This window comes from Carassius gibelio, chromosome B24, assembly GCF_023724105.1.
Source record: "Carassius gibelio isolate Cgi1373 ecotype wild population from Czech Republic chromosome B24, carGib1.2-hapl.c, whole genome shotgun sequence".
Taxonomy (NCBI): domain Eukaryota; kingdom Metazoa; phylum Chordata; class Actinopteri; order Cypriniformes; family Cyprinidae; genus Carassius; species Carassius gibelio.
In genome coordinates, this window is record NC_068419.1 from 24,162,591 (window position 1) to 24,187,001 (window position 24,411).

The 24,411-nt window shown below is 38.1% G+C and overlaps 2 protein-coding genes across 2 annotated transcripts in view; both read right to left on the bottom strand.

Moving 5' to 3' along the window:
- The window catches only part of LOC128012862 (serine/arginine repetitive matrix protein 5-like), a 301,673-nt gene that overhangs the window by 71,971 nt on the left and 205,291 nt on the right, over positions 1-24,411 (bottom strand). The window lies entirely within an intron of this gene.
- Positions 1-24,411, bottom strand: part of mppe1 (metallophosphoesterase 1) — a 109,638-nt gene that overhangs the window by 59,381 nt on the left and 25,846 nt on the right. Inside the window, exons 3-4 of the mRNA XM_052595429.1 lie at positions 9,582-9,685; positions 9,018-9,098 (exon numbers count right to left, since the gene is read on the bottom strand). Of these exons, the coding sequence (XP_052451389.1) occupies positions 9,018-9,098; positions 9,582-9,685 (185 nt within the window). The remainder of the gene's footprint in view (positions 1-9,017; positions 9,099-9,581; positions 9,686-24,411) is intronic.

Below are 24,411 nucleotides of genomic sequence, written 5' to 3' on the forward strand. Positions count from 1 at the left end.
AAGTTACAGTATGCAGAGCAGCTACTGGAAAAAGCCAAGGCTGACTTCAGAGACAAGAACAGCCGAATAAATGCCCTTGAAAACCATCTTGAAAGGTCACGAAATCAGATCAGCAGCTTGACTCAACAGCTCGACTATGTAAAAGAAGAATCCGACTCAATCAGAGAGAAACTCAAGCACACTTATGAGCTGCACCCTCAGCCAACCAGGACAAGGCATCCTCTGGTCTCACCCCTGACCAGCAGAGCTGTGTCCCCTATCCTGGGATTGCCAAATCAAAGAGAAAGTGAAGAATCACCACCAAAGCCCTATTCAGCTATCATGGAGGAGCGCTACCCTGCTGACAAGAGAAGGGGGCCTCTCCGAACAGACTATGAAGCTGCACATGGCCTGGAACTCAAAGGCCTTTACAAACTGGCCAGGAACATCAACAAATTCACCCCAAATGTGGCACGAATTCAAGATGTCCAAGCCTACCTGCAAGATATCGACTTCCACTTGGAAATGAGATCCAACGTGACAGACAGAGACAGACTCTAATTGCTAACGAGCAACATCCATTCCCTGAGGTGCAAAGTTTTTTGGATAGACAGCCTACACACATCAAGTCAGACTTCCACCTCCTCCGAGAAACCCTAATTAAAGAATTTGCAGACCCAGAAGCCGTCCAAGGACTGATGGCCGCCCTAGAAACCAAACAAGGCCGGCATGAGACAGCCCAAGCCTTTTACAACAGACTCAGATGAGCGTACTTTAGTGCACGCAATGAACCCGACATGGAGGAGGACTTTAACTTCAAAATCCTCTTCCTGAGAAACCTCCACCCTGGGGTAAGCCACCACCTAGGCGTCATGGCCTGCCCTCGCACAATGACTTCACAACAGTTGAAGGATTTGGGCCACAAAGCCTATGGCAAACAAAAGATGGCCTCAGAAAAGGGAACCAAACCACCAGCAGTTTGTGATTTTCCAAAACCACTAAGTGTAACGGAGGCCAGCGTCCCCCCTTTAAAGACTTATTCAACGCCTGCCTGGATGACCCTGTGCCTGAGTGGGTGATGAAGGGGCTGGACTTTTGGGGGTTCACCAGTTATCTACACCATTGTCCTCAATGGGATACACTGACATCACCCATCTCTCCAGACATGATGGCTGACTCTATGCCGGTGTCTCCAGAAATGATGGCCGCCAGACCAGAGCCACTGCCAAAGATGGCCGCCAGCCCAGCACCACAGCACAAGATGGCCACCAGCTCAGTGCCACGTCACAAGATGGCCACCAGCCCAGCGCAATGGCACAAGGTGGCAGCCAGCCCAGTGACACAGTACAAGATGGCCACCAGCCCAGCGCCACTGCACAAGATGGTAGCCACAGTAGACTTTCCAGACTCAAGTCAGATCCCCTGTCGACTTTCCAGACTCGAGTCATGTCCCCTTGGATGCTCCAGAGTCGAGTCAGGTCCCCGTGGTCCCTCAAGAGTCGAGTCAGGTCCCCGTTGACCCTCCAGAGTCGAGTCAGGTCCCCATGGACCCCCAGAGTCGAGTCAGGTCCCCACTGATTTCCCAGAGTTTAGTCAGATCACAATTGCCCGTCCTGAGTCAAGAAAAACCACAGTTAGACCTCATGAGTCAAGTCGCCAATGATCTTCATGAGCAAAGTCAAGTCACCAATGATCTTCATGAGCAAAGTCAAGTCACCAATGATCTTCATGAGCAAAGTTAAGTCACCAATGATCTTCATGAGTCAAGTCAAGTCACCAATGATCTTCATGAATCAAGTCAAGACACAGTTGATCTTCCTGAACAAATTCAGGTTACTAATAACCTTCGAGTCAAGTCAAGCCACAGTTGATATTCCTGAACCCAGGCAAATCACCACGGATCTACCAGAGCCTCGTCACGTCTCAGCTGAACTTCCAGAGCCTCGTCACGTCTCAGCTGAACTTCCGGAGCCTCGTCACGTCTCAGCTGAACTTCCGGAGCCTCGTCACGTCTCAGGTGAACTTCCGGAGCCTCGTCACGTCCAGTGTTAATTTCGTTGACGAAGACTATGACGAAAAATATTCGTCGACTAACATTTTTCACGGACGAAAACTAAATAAAAACTAAATAAAAAGTCAGATATGATGACGAAAAACGTGACGAAATATAACTGACACTTTAGTCAACGAATAAAAATGAGACGAAAATATATGGGAGGGACGAATGGAGAAGAGATCCAATCAGTGCGAATCTTTGAGGGTAGGTTGATCTATGCAGAAGCAGCCGAGCCATTTTAAAAAGCCGCGGCAAATGCAAGCGCAACAGCTAAACAAAGCAGCAGTTACACAGAAAAGAGAACAAAGATGAGTTTGCAGAAATTCGCACAGTTTCGAGGACGTTTTCATAACAGTTAAGTTGTTTACACAGGGAACTACACTGCAACCTTTTGAAATGCCATTGCAACCCAAATTTTTATGGGGTCGTAAATGTATCACTGATTATTTTTGTACCTACTTATGTGTAATGCTATGTTTTAATATGATCATTTATTAAAACAGAAATGTGTATTTTCAGAATACGTTTTATAACGTGCTCCAAGCATTCAACACATCAAGTTGGCTTCAGCCCAGCGATGCGGGAAAGTTGAACTGAGCAGAGCAGCTGGTTACTCGCGCAACACTGAACCGAGCTCTCATTCAGGACGTTTGCGTCCTCCTGCACCCTGAACGAACAAATACAAATCGCATTTTAAATAAACATAAGAAAAAGAGCGAAAAGTGAAAGAGCTCAATTCAGCAGCGTGGTGTTCTGGTGTTCAGGGAGCAAGCAGAGACGCGTCTCAAAGTCTTCTTGCTTTTGTACCGACAACAAATACATACTAAATATGTCGAAATACCCGTCTTGGAAAGTGTGTTCGAAAAAGTCTGTGGTTATGTCTTCAGTGAAAGTAAAGCGTTGGAAAGAAATCGGATGCGTATCTTTATAATGGGTGCATTTGTCTCTTAAAGTGACCGCGCCTAATTTAGTAGCTCTGCTGTCAGTGTCTTTACTGTATGAAAATGAAAGTAAATCACTCACTGCTCTTGATTGAATTACTTTGTAGTTTTAACAAGAATTTATCCAAAGTCAATCCGAAAATCAGATAGAATAGATTATATTGTTTTACTAGTGACTAAAAAAAATGTTTTGCTTAAGTGTTTCTTTCTTTAATTTCTAATGCAACCTTTTCACACCACAGACTGAACCAAATTAAGCATTGCATCAGACATTATCAAGATGAATTTGTTGTTCTGACACAGTTTAACCCTGAGTTATTGTCATATTTTATTACCAATTTCTAAACTACAGCAAATAAACTGTGATATTGTAAGAAACGTTGAAGGTGTCTGAATACATTTTGGTTGATTGTGTATTTTATTTTACAGTGAAGACTATGCAGTGCTATTTTAAATGAACAAAAACAAACTTAAAAAAATTTAAACTTTGTGTAAATAGCACAAATAAAGAAATAGAATGAACATACAATACAAATATAATATAGGTGGTTGTCTATTTCAATAATACTGTACTTCCATCTTGAAAGAATGTCATATGCATTGCATATCATTCAGGACGAATGCATATCTTTTTCAGAGAGCATGTATATTTTTCATTGAGAGCAGGCCTTATGTTTATTTTATAAATACCATTCCATAACAGACTGATGGAAACATTTAGTCAAGTCAACTAAGTTGACTTTGTTCTACTAAAAAAAAACTAGACTAAGACTAAAAGACTTAAGACTAGACTAAGACTAAAACTCTTATGATATTTAGTCGACTAAAACTAGACTAAGACTAAAACATTTCAGATGACTAAAATGTGACTAAAACTAAATGGTGTGTTATTCAAAAGACTAAGACTAAGACTAAATCCGAATTTGCTGTCAAAATTAACACTGGTCACGTCTCAGGTGAACTTCCGGAGCCTCGTCGCGTCTCAGCTGAACTTCCGGAGCCTCGTAACGTCTCAGGTGAACTTCCGGAGCCTCGTCACGTCTCAGGTGAACTTCCGGAGCCTCGACACGTCTCAGCTGAACTTCCGGAGCCTCGTCACGTCTCAGCTGAACTTCCACAGCCTCGTCATGTCTCAGCTGAACTTCCGGAGCCTCGTCACGTCTCAGCTGACCTTCCAGAGCCTCGTCGCGTCTCAGCTGAACTTCCACAGCCTCGTCGCGTCTCAGCTGAACTTCCACAGCCTCGTCGCGTCTCAGCTAAACTTCCGGAGCCTCGTCGCGTCTCAGCTGAACTTCCAGAGCCTCGTCGCGTCTCAGCTGAACTTCCACAGCCTCGTCGCGTCTCAGCTAAACTTCCGGAGCCTCGTCACGTCTCAGCTGAACTTCCGGAGCCTCGTCACGTCTCAGGTGAACTTCCAGAGCCTCGTCACGTCTCAGCTGAACTTCCGGAGCCTCGTCGCGTCTCAGGTGAACTTCCAGAGCCTCGTCACGTCTCAGCTGAACTTCCAGAGCCTCGTCACGTCTCAGCTGAAATTCCAGAGCCTCGTCAAGTTTCAGCTGAACTTCTTGGTCACTACTTGGTCTCCTGTGCCATCGACCCCACTGTGGTGATCCTCTGCTCCGCCTTGGTGGGCTTCTGTCTCATCCACACAACTGTGATGGTCCTCTGCTCCGCCCTGGGGGGTTTCTATCTCGTCCACACGGCTATGGTGGTCCTCTGTGCCACCCTGGTGGGCTTCTGTCTCATCCGCACGGCTGTGGTGGTTCTCTGCTCTGCCCTGGTGGGCTTCGGTCTTGTCTGCTCGGCTGGGGTGGTCTCCGGTTCCACCAGTCCACCTCCCTCCTGGTCTCTTTGTTTTGTTGTTTTTTTTCCACACTTCCCATTCCTGTTCCCCTCCTGGTCTCTTTGTTTTTTGGTTTGTTTTGTGTTCTGAAGAGCATCTGGTATGGTAATGTCTGGTAATGTCACAGTGTCTGTATATCCCTGGGTGTCCACTAGTGGTCTCACTTCCCCCTGTAGTCATCCCACTGCAGGCACTACATTTCCTACAAGCATGGGCGTGGTAGTGGGGGGAAAAGTGGACCTGACTACCCAGGGCCCCGTCTAGGGAGAGGGCCCTTTGAAATCCAATCAATTATTTTATTTTTTTTTGTAATTTTTTTTTTTTTTTTTTTTTTTGTAGCCTAATTCGAATTCCAATTGATGTCATTATTCATTTCAAAATATATTGAACACCAATGAACTCAGTGCCAGACACTCTGGACCCTTACTTGTTGCTGTAAGTAAATTATGGGCCAGGCCAGCTAACGTCAGGTTGCCAAAATTAACCAGTTTCAGTCTTCCGCACCATTTATGATGCAACATTTTCAAAAACTCTGTCCTCTCTTGAGCTCCTCAATGCCATCTGGAAGATGCAGCTGCATAGCATTTTTGGAGAGCTTTGCATTGTTTTAAGGATTTTCTGCACACTTCCTGTCACAGATGCAGGAGTTTAATGGGCTTTCAGTTAAAACTGGTAAAAAAAACTACCTGAGATCAACAATGGGCCAGGATAGACTAAACAGCCTCGCCATTCTGTCAATTGAAAGCCAATTGGCCAAACGGTTGGACTTTACAGATCTCATCACTGATTTCGCAAACAAAAAGACTCTTCAGTGGGCATTTACTGGGATGTAGATTACATCTCATTTGACTTTTATTTATTTTTTTATAGTTGACTTTTTTTTTTTTTTCATTATGCCAGGCTTAGCTTATTTGATTGGTTTCTGAGGGTACAGTTGTCTCGTGTTCTCCTGTTCAAAAATAAATGTTTTTAATTTAAAACTTGCATCAGTATCATGGATCAAAATGTTAGTACACAAACCCGATGTAGCCTAAGGTTTAAAGGTAGTTGAGCACAAGTAGGCCAAATAGATTTAAACACTATTTATACTTGTTTATATTCAAATAATTAAAAATAATAATAATTCAAAATTGAATTTACATTTTGCTAACCCGCATCGTACAATGGCATGTGTAGGGGGCCCACTGACATTGAGAGTATACAGGGCCCAGAATCTGGTGCTACGCCCCTGCCTACAAGCCTATGTCAGATTTATCACTGTTAATTGCACACATGTTAATTGCACTCAGCTATTCACACTTTCATCGTTTCACCTGTCTATATATACCCTGTATGTTTCTATTAGTTTCATGGAGTCCTTGTTTTATATCATCCTGCTTTCTCGTGTTCCCTAGTGTTTTTCATGTTTCTTGTTTTGGACTGCTTTTGTGAATATTGACCTCTTGCCTGTCCGGACTATGAATATTGGATTCTCCCTAATAAACACTGCAAATTGGATCTCTCTGTTTGTGTGTACGTTTTTGACAAAAAGCCATTAAAAATAGGATAGTCTTAGGCTTCGGTCTCATCAAATTTCTTATGCATGCTATTGTTATTAAACAGTCATAACATTATGTTACATTATATTATATTATATATATATAAAACTAATTCTTGAGATAGGGGACAAAAGTACTCTTGAAACATGATAAACAAAAAATCTATACTACGTTATTTTGAATTAGATATCTACTTAAACACGCGTCTCATCTATTATACCATGAAAAAGAACAGGTTTTTTTAACCACTTTTTTTTTCAAGAATTGTTTTTATTAACATATGCACTTACAAAATGTAAATGTTGTGTAGGAAGGATCCACAGTTTGACACACTGAGAGTCATATTTTACAAAGGGAATATACACAAATGTATAACCTTACATACATAACATACAAGGATGACAATTTTTAATTTTTAAACATCAGAAGACAAAACAGGAAGAAAAAAAAAACACAAACACAAGTTAAACATACCTATATGAGGGCTCATACTAGCATGGTCAAGTCTAGGGAAGGCAGAATGTCTGTGAATGGGCCCCAGATTTCTCTAAAGGCTGCATGTTTCCCTCTCACAATATATACTATATTTTCGGGTGTGGAGTAAGACACAAGCTCATTAATCCAATGTTTTACTGATGGTGAATTTTCAGATTTCCAGTTGATCAGAATTTTTTTTTTATTTTTTACTGCTAAGGATTGTAGTATGTCCTATGGAATATATTCGATTGAATTTGCCTGTGTTTTGTGGAGGTTAGCACAGTCTGTGCTTGCTCCAATAGATGACGCCAATCTGCCTCCTAATAAACACAGGCTAGATATTTTTTCCATTTCCCTTTTGTATATGTTTTATCATAAACCAGTAACTTTCCATTGATGATGCCATATATAGAAGATATTATTCCTTTTAATGATCCGTGTAATTTGTTACATATGTGAGATTTGTTACATATGTGAGAGTTTTTTTTTAGATATATGGGAATGTTTCCTTGGATTTCTCCTTAACCCAGTCTCTAATTTGTACGAATTTGAAGAAACTATCTTTGGGAAGGTTGAATTTTTCATCTAGTTGTTGAAAGTTAGCAAAAGTATCATCAATGTATAAGTCAGCAAATGTTTGGATTTCTCTTTCCCTCCACCCCCCGCAACATTGAGTCAGCTATGTTGTGTGAGAGGTTGGGATCACCCCACAAAGGCCCTTCTAAGAAAAGAAATACTTGTGTCAAGAAGTGAGTGAGATTCTTGCCAAGCAGCAAATGTGTTCAGTATTATTGTGTTGTTTGTGAGTGTGGTTAAACCTTTTTTTTGTGCCAATGAATGGAATATCCTTTAATGCCATAGACTTCATCTCATGTTAATAATTGTGTAAATGTGTTTGATGCGCTTGTTTGAAAACTTGTGATTAAAGTGGTCAAAAGCTGCAAAAGCACTTTGCAGACGTGGCGGCAGTACGTGCGGCGGTAGAACCACCCTTTTGGATGGCCTACTGCATTTCAATGACATTAAATATTATGTAGTGTTCCAAAAGTATCAATTCTTGGGAGAATTTTATTTTCATTAAACATGCTCCCTTTAGGCAATATATTTCAAAAATATAACATGAATTAAAAAATAAAAACAAAAATAATAATAATAATAATAATAATAACAATAATAATTATTATGTTATTATGTTCCAATGAGATATTATTATTATTATTGTCCATTGAGAATGAGAAATGACAACAACATATCTCATTACTACGACATCATTTAGTGGAAACAATAATTTGTGTGTGGCAGCAATGTGTCACCGTTCTTTTCCTACCATTTCTTGTAACTCGATAAAATCCATGGAAATGAACGTCAGTCTGAGATGTTTATTTCACAATCATTCTGAGCATTATTCCTACTTGCTGGCATTCCCATAAATCCATAAGTTGTTTTTATAGGTTAGGCTATATTCATTCAATCCAGTGTAAAAATAGGCTAAGTATGTCTTGCATCCTTTAATGTTAGCAAACATTGCAAATAAGCTGCTTGCAAAACAGTATCAATTTACGTTTAAATGGTCAGGAAAAATGGAATCACATTACTATATGTTATAGCCTTTGAGGCAGATCAATAGACCATATACAGATGTTACTATAATATTTTTTTTAATGGTGATCAGCACCTAAATATGGTACATAATGTGGAAATTACTGGCTTTTGCCTTGACATGACATCTCACTTTTTGCAGACAATGCAAAGGCAGAGTACAATAACTTCAAAATAGTTTGAGATCAATTTCATTAAAACATCTAATTGCCAAATTTCCAGCGTCCAACCTGTATAGTTAATTTTTTTCTGGACGAATACAAATATTTAAAGCAATTTTTCTCCATTTCACACTCGATTGCTTTTTGTAGGACAGAATGGCGATCCTCTTGTTCTTTAAGTGGCCATGCCCTTAATTATGCAGAACTGTAAGGCTTAATATAATTTAAAAAGATGAGTTATAAAAAAAATACACCCCGCTCACTGTTGTTATGAAGGGAAAAATTATCTGCATAGACCAAAACCATGTATGTATTAAAAATTCTAGCTTTTAAAACTTTTTTTTTTACTTTCTGGTCTGGCTTTCTTAAGCCAATTTAAAGTTTGTCCTGACAATTTTTTTTTATCTAGTTAATAATTCTTACTTGACTCCTTTAATGGTGAGGATCCGTGCTGATGTCACATTAAACACTTGTTCAAACCGTTCCAACTTCTGCTTAGTCATTCTGCCAAAGGGACGAGAAAGACAAGGAACCACACCTTAGTCAAATCAGGCTGAACTCACACACATATACAGACACACACGCTAAAAGTACCTTGAATGTACAATGACCTGATACCACAACCTGTCTGTCTTGCTGCTAAAAACATCTGAGATGATGTTGCAAGGTACAAAAAAAAAAAAAAAAAAAAAAAAAAAAACGTCCAACTTGAAAATCCACATTCGAGTTAAAAACTTTTTCTTTTTTTTTTATAATAATAATAATCATCACTTCAAAGTAAGAATTCAAATTAACCAAAAAAAAATATATATATAATTTTAAATATCATTCAATACTGAAAATACTATAAATTTAATGTAATTTTTGTAATACCATAGCAATGAAAACATGGTGTCTCATAAGCTCTCATGGACAATTTGTGAGCATGAAAACCACACATGAACGACACATTTGCCCTGAAGGTTAAGGTGTAACCCTCAAACTCACTCGTGATGGAAGCCGATGTCATGATTTCCGATAAGAACCACAAGCTCTGTGTCACTAGGATGACGGAAGATCCGTTTAAAACGTCTGACATCATCTTCCCAGTCCTGATTGGAGAGTTAAAGCATATTTTACACAGCATGTCTTAATGGCTGGTGTCAGTGAGCAAAATATTAAAGGGGTGGTTCAGGTGTTGTTGTTGTTGTTGTTGTTTTTCTCTAGATTTGATTGTGTTTATGGGGTGCAGTCTAACATGTATTAAAGGCATAGTCCACCAAAAAAATTAAGTATGATGTTTATTTGCTTACCCCCAGGGTATCCAAGATATAGGTGACTGTTTCTTCAGTAGAACACAAACTGAGATTTTTAACTCAAACCATTGCAATCTGTTAGTCCTGTTATGTCAGTGGATGAGAATCACAGCTTTGAGAGTCATAAAACATACACAAACAAAACCAAACTAGATAAAAAAAAGTTTGTCAAGACAAACTTTAAGTTGGCTTGAGAAAGCCTGACCAGAAAGTTTGAAAAGTTTGAAAATGTGAAAATGTGAAAGATTTAAAAGTTTAAGAAGTTAAAAAAGACAGTGATTAACATATTGCTAGCATACCAAGCAAGTGACTACCATGTCATTAGCATGATTAGCAAAGTTGCTAGCATGTTGCTATCATGATTAGCAAGTCACTAGCATGTACTTAACATGATTAGCAAGGTATCTAGCATGTTGTTAGCATAATTAACAAGTGACTAGCCATGTCGCTAGCATGATTAGGAAGTTACTAGCATTTTTCTAGCATGACTATCATGCGACTAGTATGATTTTAGCATGATTAGCATGTTGCTATCATATTTCTAGCATGATTAGCATTCGACTAGCATGATTAGCATGTTGATAGAATGTTTATAGCATTATTAGCATGCGACTACCATGTTGTTAGCATGATTTTAGCATGATTAGCATGTTGCTAGCATGTTTCTTGCATGATAAGCAACATTATTTTACCATGATTAGCATGTTGCTAGCATTTTTCTAGCATGATTAGAAAGTTTGCTAGCATGTCGTTAGCATGTATCTAACATGATTAGCATGTTGCTAGCATGTTGCTAGCATTTTTCTAGCATGTGACTAGCATGTTGCTAGCATGATTAACATGTTGTTATCATGTTTGTAGCATGACTAACATGCGACTAGCATGTTGCTAGCGTGATTTTAGCAAGATTAGCATGTTGCTAGCATGTTTCTAGCATTTGACTAACATGTTGCAAGCATGATTTTAGCATGATTAGCATGATGCTAGCATGTTTCTAGCATGATGAGCATGTGACTAGCATGTTTCTAGCATGATTAGCTTTTTGATAACATGTCGCTAGCATTTTTCTAGCATGATTAACATGTTGCTAGCATGATTACCATGCGACTAGCATTTGCTAGCATGATTAACATGTTGCTAGCTTGTAGCTAGCATGTTTCTAGCATGATTAGCATTCAACTAGCATGTTTCTAGCATGATTAGTATATTGCTAGCATTGTCGCTAGCATGTTTCTAGCATGATTAGCATTTTGCTAGCATGACTAGCATGTTGCTAGCATGATTAGCATGTTTTTAACATGTTTCTTACATGATTAGCATGTGACTAGCATGTTGCTAGCATGATTTTACCATGATTAGCATGTTGCTAACATGTTTCTAGCATTATTAGCATTTTGCTAGCATGTTTTTTAGCATGACTATATCATTATTAGCATGTTGCTAGCATGTCGCTAGCATGTTTCTAGCATGATTAGCATGCAACTAACATGTTGCTAGCATTATTTTAGCATGATTAGCATGTTGCTAGCATGTTGCTAGCTTGTTTCTAGCATGAATAGCATGTGACTAGAAGAAGAAGAAGAAGAAGAAGAAGAAGAACAATAAGTTTAAATAGGATTTCAGTAAGTTGGCTTTCTCAAGCCAACTTAATTAAACCATGTGGCTTGTGATGATTAATTGATGTATAAAGACACAAAACGATCGGTCTGTCTAATTTTACCTCTGATTTTCCTATGATGAGTTCATCTGAATGGACATTTCACTCGCTGGCTGCAGCACATTTGCATATGCTGTACTGCTGGAATTCGTGATTGGTTGACATCAAATTTTAAATATTAAATGGAACGATAAAATAACATTATTGACCGGTTAATGGCCATTTCAATTTTTTGATTCTGTTCGGAACTATAAAATATGATTTAGTTTCTGTTTCTGTTCCTGTCAAAATTTTGTTTGTTTCCGGTTTTCGTTTCCGTTTCTTGAACCGGTTCAGAGCCCTGCTTATAAGTGCATTACTATCTCTCAAATGGACCATTGACACTCCCAGTTGAGATTGTAGATAAGAGTCAATGGTCCATTTGAGAGATAGGTGGCAGTAATGCACTTATAAGTCTGCAATCCGCTGTAAAGCAAGAAAACGACGATAATGCCCTTATGCGCATGCTGAAGAAGAATCTGTGAATGTGCTCGGGAGAGTTCAGACATTGCGGTAAAAAAAAAAAAAAAAAAAAGGTATAAATCCAGTACAGTTTCTTGCACAGACCCATCGTTTTGTTTGTTTTATGACTTTCAAAGCCGTGATTTCCATATAAGCCCGGTTCAAAGTATTTGAACAAGAGGACAATGCACAACCTTTGCAAGCATGGCTTTTAATGCTAGGCCTATGTTTTTTTTTGGGTTGTTGAATCATAATACTAATGACGTTGTCATTTGTAAATGCTACTGCTTATGTTACCTTTTAATATATGGTTTTATCCTGAATAAAATATACTTGCATCTTTATTCAGTTTAAAAACTGTACACACTGATTTGATCAACTGTACCCTCCCATAGATTTGTAAATTATTCCCTTTATTTAGAAATCAATGCCCACTGATTTATCGAATGCAAAAGATTCTGAAAAAAAAAACAAAAAAACAATTGTGATTCTTGAAACAAAGTTACTTGCTGTACTTTCAAAAAAGATGGAACACACATCATCATGGACCCCCTCAGCATACAGCCGATGAGTCCTATTAATCTAGTGAATCTCAACAGTTTATACCAAGTATACAGACTAATCGATGGCACAAACCCAAAGGTACTCATGGTAGATTGTCACAAGTATCTTATATTGCTGCCGTACCATCCTCTACCCCAGATAAGGCTATGACAAAGCTTGCAAACACTGGTATTCTACCACCTCTATACAATTTAAGAACAGATTTGAAGCATAAATGAATGTGGGTGAGGAATCCCCAAATGTGACTGGACATGGATTGTATCAGCCAGCAGCTAACATCGCTACTTATAGGTGCTCAAGGTCAAGCAGAAAGCGGCATTCAGCTCAGAGTGCAACCAATCCCAGGACTCTTATAGTGGGCAACTCCATTAATCCCTCTATGGTAGGGTGTTGCCTCCAGGCAACATGGTCTATTTTAGCTTTTTTATATAAAAACTTAATAAAATATAATTGGTCAATGCTCTCTAAGGGGATGAGGACTCGTATTAACCAATGAAAATGCAAAGGAGTGGCCACATGACCCACATGGGTCCATTTTGTTCCCTCTTTCAGCACACGTGCACATGTCACATGGCTCCATAATTTATCCACTGAAAAAGGCATTTTTCACTCATTTCTGTCCAGATAATTAGCTACAAAAATCTGAATCACCTTCATTGGTAAGTAAAGAAGTATTTTCAAAAACTTTGCATTATATATAATCAAATATATCACAGGAAATTACATAAAACTGCATGTTGCCTTGAGGCAACATTGTACCATAATGGATTCACATAAGGCAATATCAGGCATACTATGTGTGAATACAAGTATATTGGAGAACCAGCTTATGACAAGCTGTATAAGGTGCGCCCAATGCTGGAATCCCTCTTGGAACAGTTCCAAGCAATCCCAATTGATGAAATATTTGTGTGGACGAACAAATTGTGCCATTCAAGGGGAAACACCCCATGAAACAGTACTTTCCCAAAAAGCCAAAACGCTGGGGATATAAAGTCTTTGTTCTTGCTGATAGCAGTGGCATGGTCTATAACTTTGAGGTGTACACTGGATGTATCTCTCCTTGCAATATGCATCTAGACATAGGCACTAGTGGTAACATAGGACATGAAAAAAGAAAGGAAGGGGGGCTTTTGAGGAAAAGGAGACCATTTATAATGGGTTTACTCTTAGGGCTGTGAAGTGGCATGATAATCGAGCAGTCACTCTCCTCTCCATCTTTGCCTCAGCGAATCCAGCAACCACTGTGACGAGATGGGACAAAAAAAGAAGACAACGGTCCAGGTGAAATGCCCAAGCATTGTCACCAAGTACAACAAAAGTATGGGAGGGGTTGATCTACTAGACTCCCTCATTGCCCTCTACAGAACAAAGAATCCAAAAAGTGGTATCACCGAGTGGTCTTCCGCATGTTTGATTTTGCTGTTGTTGAGGCCTGGCTCCTCTACCGGAGAGACAGCAGAGACTGTGGCGTCCCCCCAAAGGATGTGAGCAGCCTTGCAAAATTTAAAGCTGAAGTTGCAGGATGTCTCTGTATGGAGAAGAAGATCTTTTAAAGAAGAGGGAGACCATCACTGCACACTGAGGAAGAAAAGCCAGAAAAGTGTCCAAAAACCCCTGTAGAACCACGACCATCAATGCTTGTTCACATTGTTCAGACCGGTCATTGGCCTCTTTGAGTTGAAAGAAAGGGGAGATGCAAATACCCAGGTTGTTCAGGCATTGTAAAGTGCAGTGCTCAAAATGTGCTGAGAGGAATTGCTTCCTCAGCTTTCACAAGCAGTGAGGTGCCATTAGTGAGGAAGGAGATTTTGTTTGTATGTGCTTGTGTACATGCAGGTCCTCGTGTGTGTGTATGTGCATGCTTGTTAGGATAAGGTTCATATTAGGAAAAAGATATGGTGATTGTTAATGTTTTAACTTGAAACAACACCGATTGTAATGTTTTGATATCATAATTTGATGATATGATGGTTTGCATTCTACGATGGTACAATGTTGCCTGAGGGCAACAGCTGGATTATAAATGATACTTTTTATTAAATATGAAATGTGTAATTCATTAAAAACTTGATAAATCTGTTTGTTCAAGTGTTTAGTTAAAGAAATTGATGATTTCAGTAAATATGTAATTTTTTTCTTTCATGAAAATGTCAAATGTTTCAATTTGTCCATTGTGGTACAATGTTGCCTTGAGGCAACAAACTTTTAATTAATAAATAAATTAAAAAATAATCATTATGTTTATTGATACTGTTATAGTGTCCAATTTTAAGAAGGAAAAACATAACAAATATTTTTTTTCCCTCACTGATATCATATTGCGTACCATATAGGGTTAAAAACATCAGTAGAAGGACTACAACTACTTGCTGCTTTCCCCAAGCAACTCTCTGATGTGAACAACATCAGAACATTCTAATGAAGCATAAGACTGCAAATCAGATCATCATACATGTGGGGAAGAATGATATTTGGAAAAAGCAGTCAGAACTCCTTAAACACTTTGAAACACTTCAAAGACTTGATGTTGAGTTGTTCATCAGTGGACCACTCCCAGCAAGGGGAATTAACATGTATAAAAGGAGTCAACTTCATTGACAACTGTTTAAACTGGATGACCTCCACTCAAACAAACTTTGAGTGATAAAGAACAATATCTATTTCTCCCTCCTTCATCCTTCAGTAGTGTATGGCAATCCACTAAATCTGAATGGCACACACACACACCTGGACAAAGTATGAGTGATGACAGAACTTTCTATCAGAGTCATCATGTGGTTGACACATACCTCAAGGACGCTGATAACCACACAGCCACAACAAGCACTGCTCATTGAAACTATCCTGGCTGATCCCTGCCAACAGAGCTCATCACAGACTAGGGCTGTCACTTTTTTATTCGATATTCAAATATGCATTCGAACATGACGTGAAATATCCGTAATCTAACTATAAATAAAATATCCGTTTTTTAAAAAAAGTCTTAGACCGTTTGTTTTTTATTTTATTTATTTGACACCATATCACAACCACCGGAAATACCAGAGCCAGAGCCCTGCTCACCAGACACAGTGTCCCTCTCTCCAGCATCTCCACTTCTAAGCTTCTCACAGAAAATGATGGAACTTGGAACGTGTATGCTGAACTGCTGTAGGTGAACCAAAAACAACTGATGACATCTCTCAATGTTATGTGTCGGGTCCCCGATATGATAGCAGCAACTTTTACAAATTTTTACAAAACAAGCAGGAACCCAGTGTGTCTGTAGCTTTCTCTATATTTGTTTTATCACATTATAGAAACTCTAAGGCTTTCTCAAGCCATACGGCTGACCCATCTCAATCTGCGGCCTATTATGCATCAAACTAAGATTGCTGTAGAGACAAAAAGTAATGCCTTTAAGTTAACATTTTTAAACATATAATAATTTTTGATCGGTGTCTTAATAATGAAAACCTAGATTTTATGTTTCTAAATGAAACATGGCATGACAGCTGCAGTGCAACAGGCCTCAATGAAATAGCCCCTCCTAACATTACTTTTAGAAGTGTGTGCAAAGCTGTTAGGAAAGGTGAAGGTGAAGGTGTAGCTGCTCTATTTAAAGATATCTTTCAATGCAAGCAAGTGTCATTTGGTCAGTACTTGTATTTTGAATATCTAGGTATTGTGCTGAAAGGTGTTCCATGCATTCTGTTTAACATTATATACAGGCCTCCAAAATACTCTCCAGCCTTTGCTGAAGAGTTCACAGAAATCAAAATTACAAAATAAATTATAACTGTTTTAAACACCTTTGACATGATTCAGCATGTGCATGGACCCACACACAATCGAAGACACATTGCTGATTTACTGATCTGATCACTTCTATATTTGCTTTGATACATGGATCCCTGCTACCACTGAATCTAGATGTATCTCTGTCTGAATGAGATTCATTAACAAGAACACTTGTTATTAGCGTGTAAGGGAAACAGGGCAATTTAGCTCAAAGGGAATCATTTAAGAATTTAAAGGGAAGTTGGACAGAATCACTCACTGTTTTATGGCTGATCACTGAGATGGCCAGCAATTCATAGAATGACCCGAATAACTCAACCTCTAAGGGACAAGTCCCTTAACAACCAAAGATTAAACTAACTCTTTTATCTTTTCAAAGGCAGGGTTAAAATTCAGGGAAAATTTTGTTACCTTTTTCGAAATGACAATGCCTAAGTAATTAACCCAAGTGTTTTTTTTTTTTTTTTTTTTTTTTTTTTTTTTTTTTTACTGTGAATACTATCCACAGATAAAACAGATAATTTTTTAAAGACTATAATTACATATATATATATATATATATATATATATGTAATTATAGTCTTTAAAAAATTATCTGTTTTATCTGTGGATATATATATATATCATGGTAAAAAAGCTGGAACATTAGAAATCAACTGAATAGTTTGAATTGCCGTATGTACCTGGCTCAATTTATTTTTTATATATAAAGCTGTATCATCCGCTAGTTGACTAAAATATTTTTATCAGCAATATAAATTCCTTCTAGCTTACTAACCTTAATAAAATGACAGAAAGCTTGAGCTATAATAAGAAAGAGATATATGACCTCAATAAGGTCAGAGTAATCAATGAGGTCAAAAACGTTAGTCTAACATTATAAAAATATGATAATTTTTCATGAAACCTGACTGCTTTTCATCAATAATGGAGTTAAAAACCAATTTCCAAATGCTTTTTGATTTTTTTTTAAATAACTTTAGGATTTTCTAAGACAATCCCTCTAATATATAACTGACAAACATAATTATGTTTAGCCCTATTTATCTCAAGCAAAAAAATAAAAAATAGAAACAGGAAGACATCTTTGCCTTGACCTTATAAAAGCACCTTCTGCCCTTAATTTATACAACTTAATTTGCAAATCAACTAAATAGGTTTTCTGACTACTGGGCAAATTCCCAGGTAAGATCTTGGAAATAGACAAGATTTCACTAACAATATTAGCTTCTTCAAGACGTTTTATTTTAGTCAAATTAGCACTGCATTTTCTGAGGTAATTCACAATTTCATATATATTTTAACAATTCCCAGTTTAGACCAACTACATATTCTTGTTTAGCTTTGCTCCAATAAAAACCAGTAAGTCTTTTCAGCTCTGATCTAACCTCATTATGATTATGTAACGGACTGTTCATTTTCCAATAAGAAGAGCCCTTGTTAAACCTAGTTTCAGGAGAAAACATCATTTTAATAGAAACAGCCTTAAGATCTGTTAATGGCATTGCAGAGATAGCAATATAAATATTCTATTATCAAAAATCTATTTGTGAATGTATAGATTAATAAGTAAGCTTGTCTTCCAAAACAAATAATAACTGATCATTCTCAGATCTAGAGATATACCCATAATAATTAACTCTAGTGAGGTGTGTTTGAATGAGAAATGTGAAAATATCTTCAGTGACTGACAACTTAAATTCTGCTCTGCACCCCATACAATCTTGACTCCAATCCACAAAAGAGGACTGTGGCTGCAGCATCCTCATTTGGGTTGCTGTTAGTATTGCTTTTGAATTTTTTGCCAAAAAATAAAAATAAAAAAAAGATTGTGATTGCACTTATCTGTCTTTTTTTTCTTATACTGTAAAGAAATAGTTATGGTTAGGTGTAGAGGTAGGAGCTTAAAGCTTATTTATACATTTATATTAGTGACCAATTAAACTTGACCTCACTTATTCACTGATCACATTGATATAAAAAAGGTAAAAACACACACAGAAGTGAACACACACCCGGAGCAGTGGGCAGCCATTTATACTGCAGCGCCCGGGGAGCAGTTGGAGGTTCACTGCCTTGCTCAAGGGCACCTCAGTCTGGAAATTCACTTCCCCACCTACAATTCCTGCCGGTTCGAGACTCGAAACTCACAACCTTTGGATTACGAGTCTGAATCTCTAACCATTAGGCCAGAGTTTGACTTTAGCGTGCATTTGGGAACGCATCAGCCACCATTTAGGCTTTATTTTTCATGGCAGATGATTACAGCACTTGACTAGATTTGTAGTGAGACATATTTGTAAGCTGGATTTTTCCATCAAAATAAAAGCTCTACTGTCGTTTTTGTCAAAAGCTAAAAAGTGCAGTCCAAATTCAAAATATCTCTTTCAAGTGTAGAAATTTGAAATTTCCTTACTTTATAGTAAAGCAAAAATAATATACCTATGACATGTTCATTTTATTTTCAAATTATGCTGCCCACTGTTTTAATGGAAGGCAGGGCCGAAATGATTAACAACACTGTCAACAGTAAAACTACAAATATTTTTTTGTGGGACACACTAAGCCGGCCATCAGCCATCAGTATGCATCTGTCAGGATAGTTTGTATGATGCGTTCAACTCGTGGGCTCTCGTCGGGCTCACGTCAGGCTCACAGTGGCAGGAATAAGACATCGGGGCTGTTGGGACCATCAACGAAAGTAAGAAGTCTGATTGGATGTTCAGTTTAGCAAATGGGTCAGTGCCAGAGAATTCAAACGAAAGTGATGAAAACGAGCACGTAAATTAAGGTGAAAGTTCTAAAAAAAATGAAGTTCTAATGTTACACGATCTTTCCCAAGCATTCCAATATGTGGATGTTATTATAAAAACATGAGCCACTTAAAGTGAAGAAAGTTATCAGTATAACTGATATTCAAAATGGTAAGCAAGTGCTGCTTTGCGGCATCTCACTTTCGTCGACGGTCCCATCAGCCCCAGTGTCTATTCCTGCCATCATGAGCCCAAGGAGAGCCCAAAAGTTAAACAGACAAAACAAATTAGCCTGACAGATGCTCACCGATGGCCCAACATTGGCCGACGGCCGGCTTAGTGTGTCCCAGGCTTTAGGTCACATGAGATCAAACGACTACTCAACAAAAATATTGACTGTGACAGTTTTCATTGTACAAATAAATGCAACATAATTCAAAACTGAAAAAAGGGTCTACTTTTATTTGTGTACCCCTCCAATAACAACAAAACAGTGGTTTTGTAAAATAATGAAAGCAAACAGGGCACACTTTATGCAGTCTCAGTCTCTGTTAACTTGTCTCTTAAATGCATCACATAATGAATTCAGTAAATGTTTAACACACAAAAAGGAGAAATGTGTCTATAGAAAGCATTAAGACTCTACTTTTAAATGGTTATATCAAAAATAAATATTCTCTGATAAAGTAAACAGCATGAAACCAACGAGAGGTACAGTCTTGTCTGAGCTCATTATCTGTAATGTGGTTACATCCAAGCGAAACACTGGCTATTCATACGGTAATCACCCATGTGTGCCAAGCAAACATGTAAACACCCCCATCATCTACATAAACAAAGCAGTAAGATTAATCAGGTTAATCTACAATACTTTTCTTTTTTGAAAGAAGACACGCTGCTAGGAATAAACTTTGTATTTACTGTAAAAGAAAAATAATATATATATATATATATATATATATATATTAGTGCTGTCAATCGATTAAAAAAAATTAACTAATTAATCGCACAATTTTTTAAAATTAATCGCGATTAATCGCAATTAAAAGACTGAAACTTTTTGGATATGTAAATGTAAAATGTAAATAATTAATGTAAACTCAAGACAAAGAAACTATTTAAATTCAAAATATGATTGTTTATTGGAATTTTTGTTTAACTTGTAACACAGATTTTCTCATGTAAACAACATACCTGCAATAAACCATCAATATCCTCCAAATTAACTGTTGGCTTGAAAGCCATATTTATTACAGAAATAAAAACACAGGCATGTAAGTACCATTTGAATTTCAAAACAATCAATGCCAATAAAAAACAAAAATGATTTCCACGTTGAATTCTAAGTGGACTGCAAAAAAATTCCAAAGTATAGTCATTGCCAGTGCTTTAAGTGGGCCGGTACACACAGGTACTCAGTACCGCAACTTCCAAATATAGCTCTTGAGCGTATCGCCACCTCTCCGTGCGCCCAGAACGTGCTTGTAGCGTACCGGTACGCTCATTTGGACATCTGTTTTAATAGAGGTTTTAATCTTTTTGCCGATTTTCAGAGCGCCCTTCACAATGCAAGCTTCCTAATTCATCCCACCCAGAGCAGAAACTACATTACCCATTCACCCTTAAGTTATACAAGTGAATAGCGCATGTGTCGCTTTTCCCACTGTTAAGTGTCAACAACTCAACGTGGCCGGAGAAGGTGTGTGAAACTCGTTGTGAGTTATACTAAAGCAAAATCTTGAGTATTTATTGTCTGATAAACATTAAAAACTGTCTGCGGAGGTTGAGTCGTCCTGCAGCCCCCGCTGGCTATTCATTGGCTGCAGCATCTTTTTTCTAAGTTCTAAACAAATACCGTAGACGGCAAGGCACAAATTTAGATATTCATTTATCTAATTAATCTATAGCCTATGCACAAAGACAATATGATCTTTTTGTCCCCTTTTTGTTTTAAAGCTTGATGAAGAGAGAGAGCGCAAGTTGCTGCAGCTGAGGAGGACAGTGATGCACGCGCACAGGAGTGATTGACAGTTCGCGGCACTGTGTACAAAAAATACTCCGCTACACAATTATTTCTTTATTTTCGTTTAAGCTTATTAACGTTAGCGTTACAGAAAGGTCTGATTTACGCACTGTTACAGTGATTGTTTTTTTTTTTTTTTAAACAATGACATTTGAGTTCATGATTTTAATGTTTCTTGTGGCAGACTAAATGAAGAGTAATGTTTCTTGTGGCAGACTGAAGAGTAATCCGGCAGAGTTTTATACTGAAACTTTCCGTCTAAAAGTCCTTCCTTGGTCTTATCCATATTTCTTTGCACGTTGAACACACATAGGCCACAACTGGAAATAAAAAAAAGCTGCAACCGCGTTAATTGCGTTATTTTTTTTTTACGCGTTAAATATTTCAAATTAATCGAATGCGTTAACGCGCTAATTTTGACAGCACTAATATATATATATATTTTTTAATCGTTATACCAGTTGGGATTTCCCCAAACGATAATTCAAGAATAAAATGTTTGAAATCGAATGAAACATTTCAAAATATGGTCTAAATTTTGTACGACGGGAATACTTTTGTTCAGACCAATGTTTATTGTGTAATGCTCTGTCTGTGAATAAATGCTCAAAAGTAGATGTTTATGATGTGCTTGACAAAAGCTAGTTTATCTGATATAAAATGCTATTTTAGTGCTGTATTATAGTATAGAAACATAAGTATGTCTATGATTACAAAATAATTTTTTAATATACTTAATGCTCCTGATATTAACATGCTCACTGATGTTTTTTATTGACCAGAGACCAGCACTACAAATGAGTCCGGCCGCTGTACCAACATCAGATGTTCACCTGCATTGGGTTGATATGAAAAGTGACAAAGCGAAAGTGACGTGACATTCAGCCAAGTATGGTGACCCATACTCAGAATTTGTGCTCTGCATTTAACCCATCCGAAGTGCACACACACAGAGCAGTGAACACACACACACACACTGTGAACACACACCCGGAGCAGTGGGCAGCCATTTATGCTGCAGCGCCCGGGTAGCAGTTGGGGGTTCGATGCCTTGCTCAAGGGCACCTAAGTCGTGGTATTGAAGGTGGAGAGAGAACTGTACATGCACTCCCCCCACCCACAATTCCTGCCGGCCTGGGACTGGGACCTGGGACCTGGCACAACCTTTCGATTGGGAGTCCGACTCTCTAACCATTAGGCCACGACTTCCCCATGCTAGTGGATATGTTAAAATAAGCTACACGACTACTGATGAGTTTTTTTTTTTTTTTTTCAGTGCATGGAAAGCAGCAGTAAACACACTGGATATGCCAGTTATGGATTTACTAGTTTTGCCAGCTGAACAGGAACTGTTTCCAGCTATTGCACAATGGTGCCTGTTTAAGTTTCCATGTTTAGACTAGTGTGCTAAATAATGTGACTTTGACCTATTATATATATATATATATATATATATATATATATATATATATATATATATATATATATATATATATATATATATACAGTATTGTTCAAAATAATAGCAGTACAATGTGACTAACCAGAATAATCAAGGTTTTTAGTATATTTTTTATTGCTACGTGGCAAACAAGTTACCAGTAGGTTCAGTAGATTGTCAGAAAACAAACAAGACCCAGCATTCATGATATGCACGCTCTTAAGGCTGTGCAATTGGGCAATTAGTTGAAAGGGGTGTGTTCAAAAAAATAGCAGTGTTTACCTTTGACTGTACAAACTCAAAACTATTTTGTACAAACATTTTTTTTTTCTGGGATTTAGCAATCCTGTGAATCACTAAACTAATATTTAGTTGTATGACCACAGTTTTTTAAAACTGCTTGACATCTGTGTGGCATGGAGTCAACCAACTTGTGGCACCTCTCAGCTGTTATTCCACTCCATGATTCTTTAACAACATTCCACAATTCATTCACATTTCTTGGTTTTGCTTCAGAAACAGCATTTTTGATATCACCCCACAAGTTCTCAATTGGATTAAGGTCTGGAGATTGGGCTGGCCACTCCATAACATTAATTTTGTTGGTTTGGAACCAAGACTTTGCCCGTTTACTAGTGTGTTTTGGGTCATTGTCTTGTTGAAACAACCATTTCAAGGGCATGTCCTCTTCAGCATAGGGCAACATGACCTCTTCAAGTATTTTAACATATGCAAACTGATCCATGATCCCTGGTATGCGATAAATAGGCCCAACACCATAGTAGGAGAAACATGCCCATATCATGATGCTTGCACCTCCATGCTTCACTGTCTTCACTGTGTACTGTGGCTTGAATTCAGAGTTTGGGGGTCGTCTCACAAACTGCCTGTGGCCCTTGGACCCAAAAAGAACAATTTTACTCTCATCAGTCCACAAAATGTTCCTCCATTTCTCTTTAGGCCAGTTGATGTGTTCTTTGGCAAATTGTAACCTCTTCTGCACATGCCTTTTTTTTAACAGAGGGACTTTGCGGGGGATTCTTGAAAATAGATTAGCTTCACACAGACGTCTTCTAACTGTCACAGTACTTACAGGTAACTCCAGACTGCCTTTGATCATCCTGGAGGTGATCATTGGCTGAGCCTTTGCCATTCTGGTTATTCTTCTATCCATTTTGATGGTTGTCTTCCGTTTTCTTCCACGTCTCTTTGGTTTTGCTCTCCATTTTAAGGCATTGGAGATCATTTTAGCTGAACAGCCTATAATTCTTTGCACCTCTTTATAGGTTTTCCCCTCTCTAATCAACTTTTTAATCAAAGTACGCTGTTCTTCTGAACAATGTCTTGAACGACCCATTTTCCTCAGCTTTCAAATGCTTGTTCAACAAGTGTTGGCTTCATCCTTAAATAGGGGCCACCTGATTCACACCTGTTTCTTCACAAAATTGATGACCTCAGTGATTGAATGCCACACTGCTATTTTTTTGAACACACCCCTTTCAACTAATTCAACTAATTGCCCAATTGCACAGCCTTAAGAGCGTGCATATCATGAATGCTGGGTCTCATTTGTTTTCTGAGAATCTGCTGAACCTACTGGTAACTTGTTTGCCACGTAGCAATAAAAAAATATACGAAAAACCTTGATTATTCTGGTTAGTCACATTGTACTGCTATTATTTTGAACAATACTGTATATATATTATGTTGTGTTGTAAATAAAATACAAACGATCCAAAATCCCATTCTCTTAATTTCCTCAGATTCTTTCTTACCTGCCTCACAGTCACATTCCACACT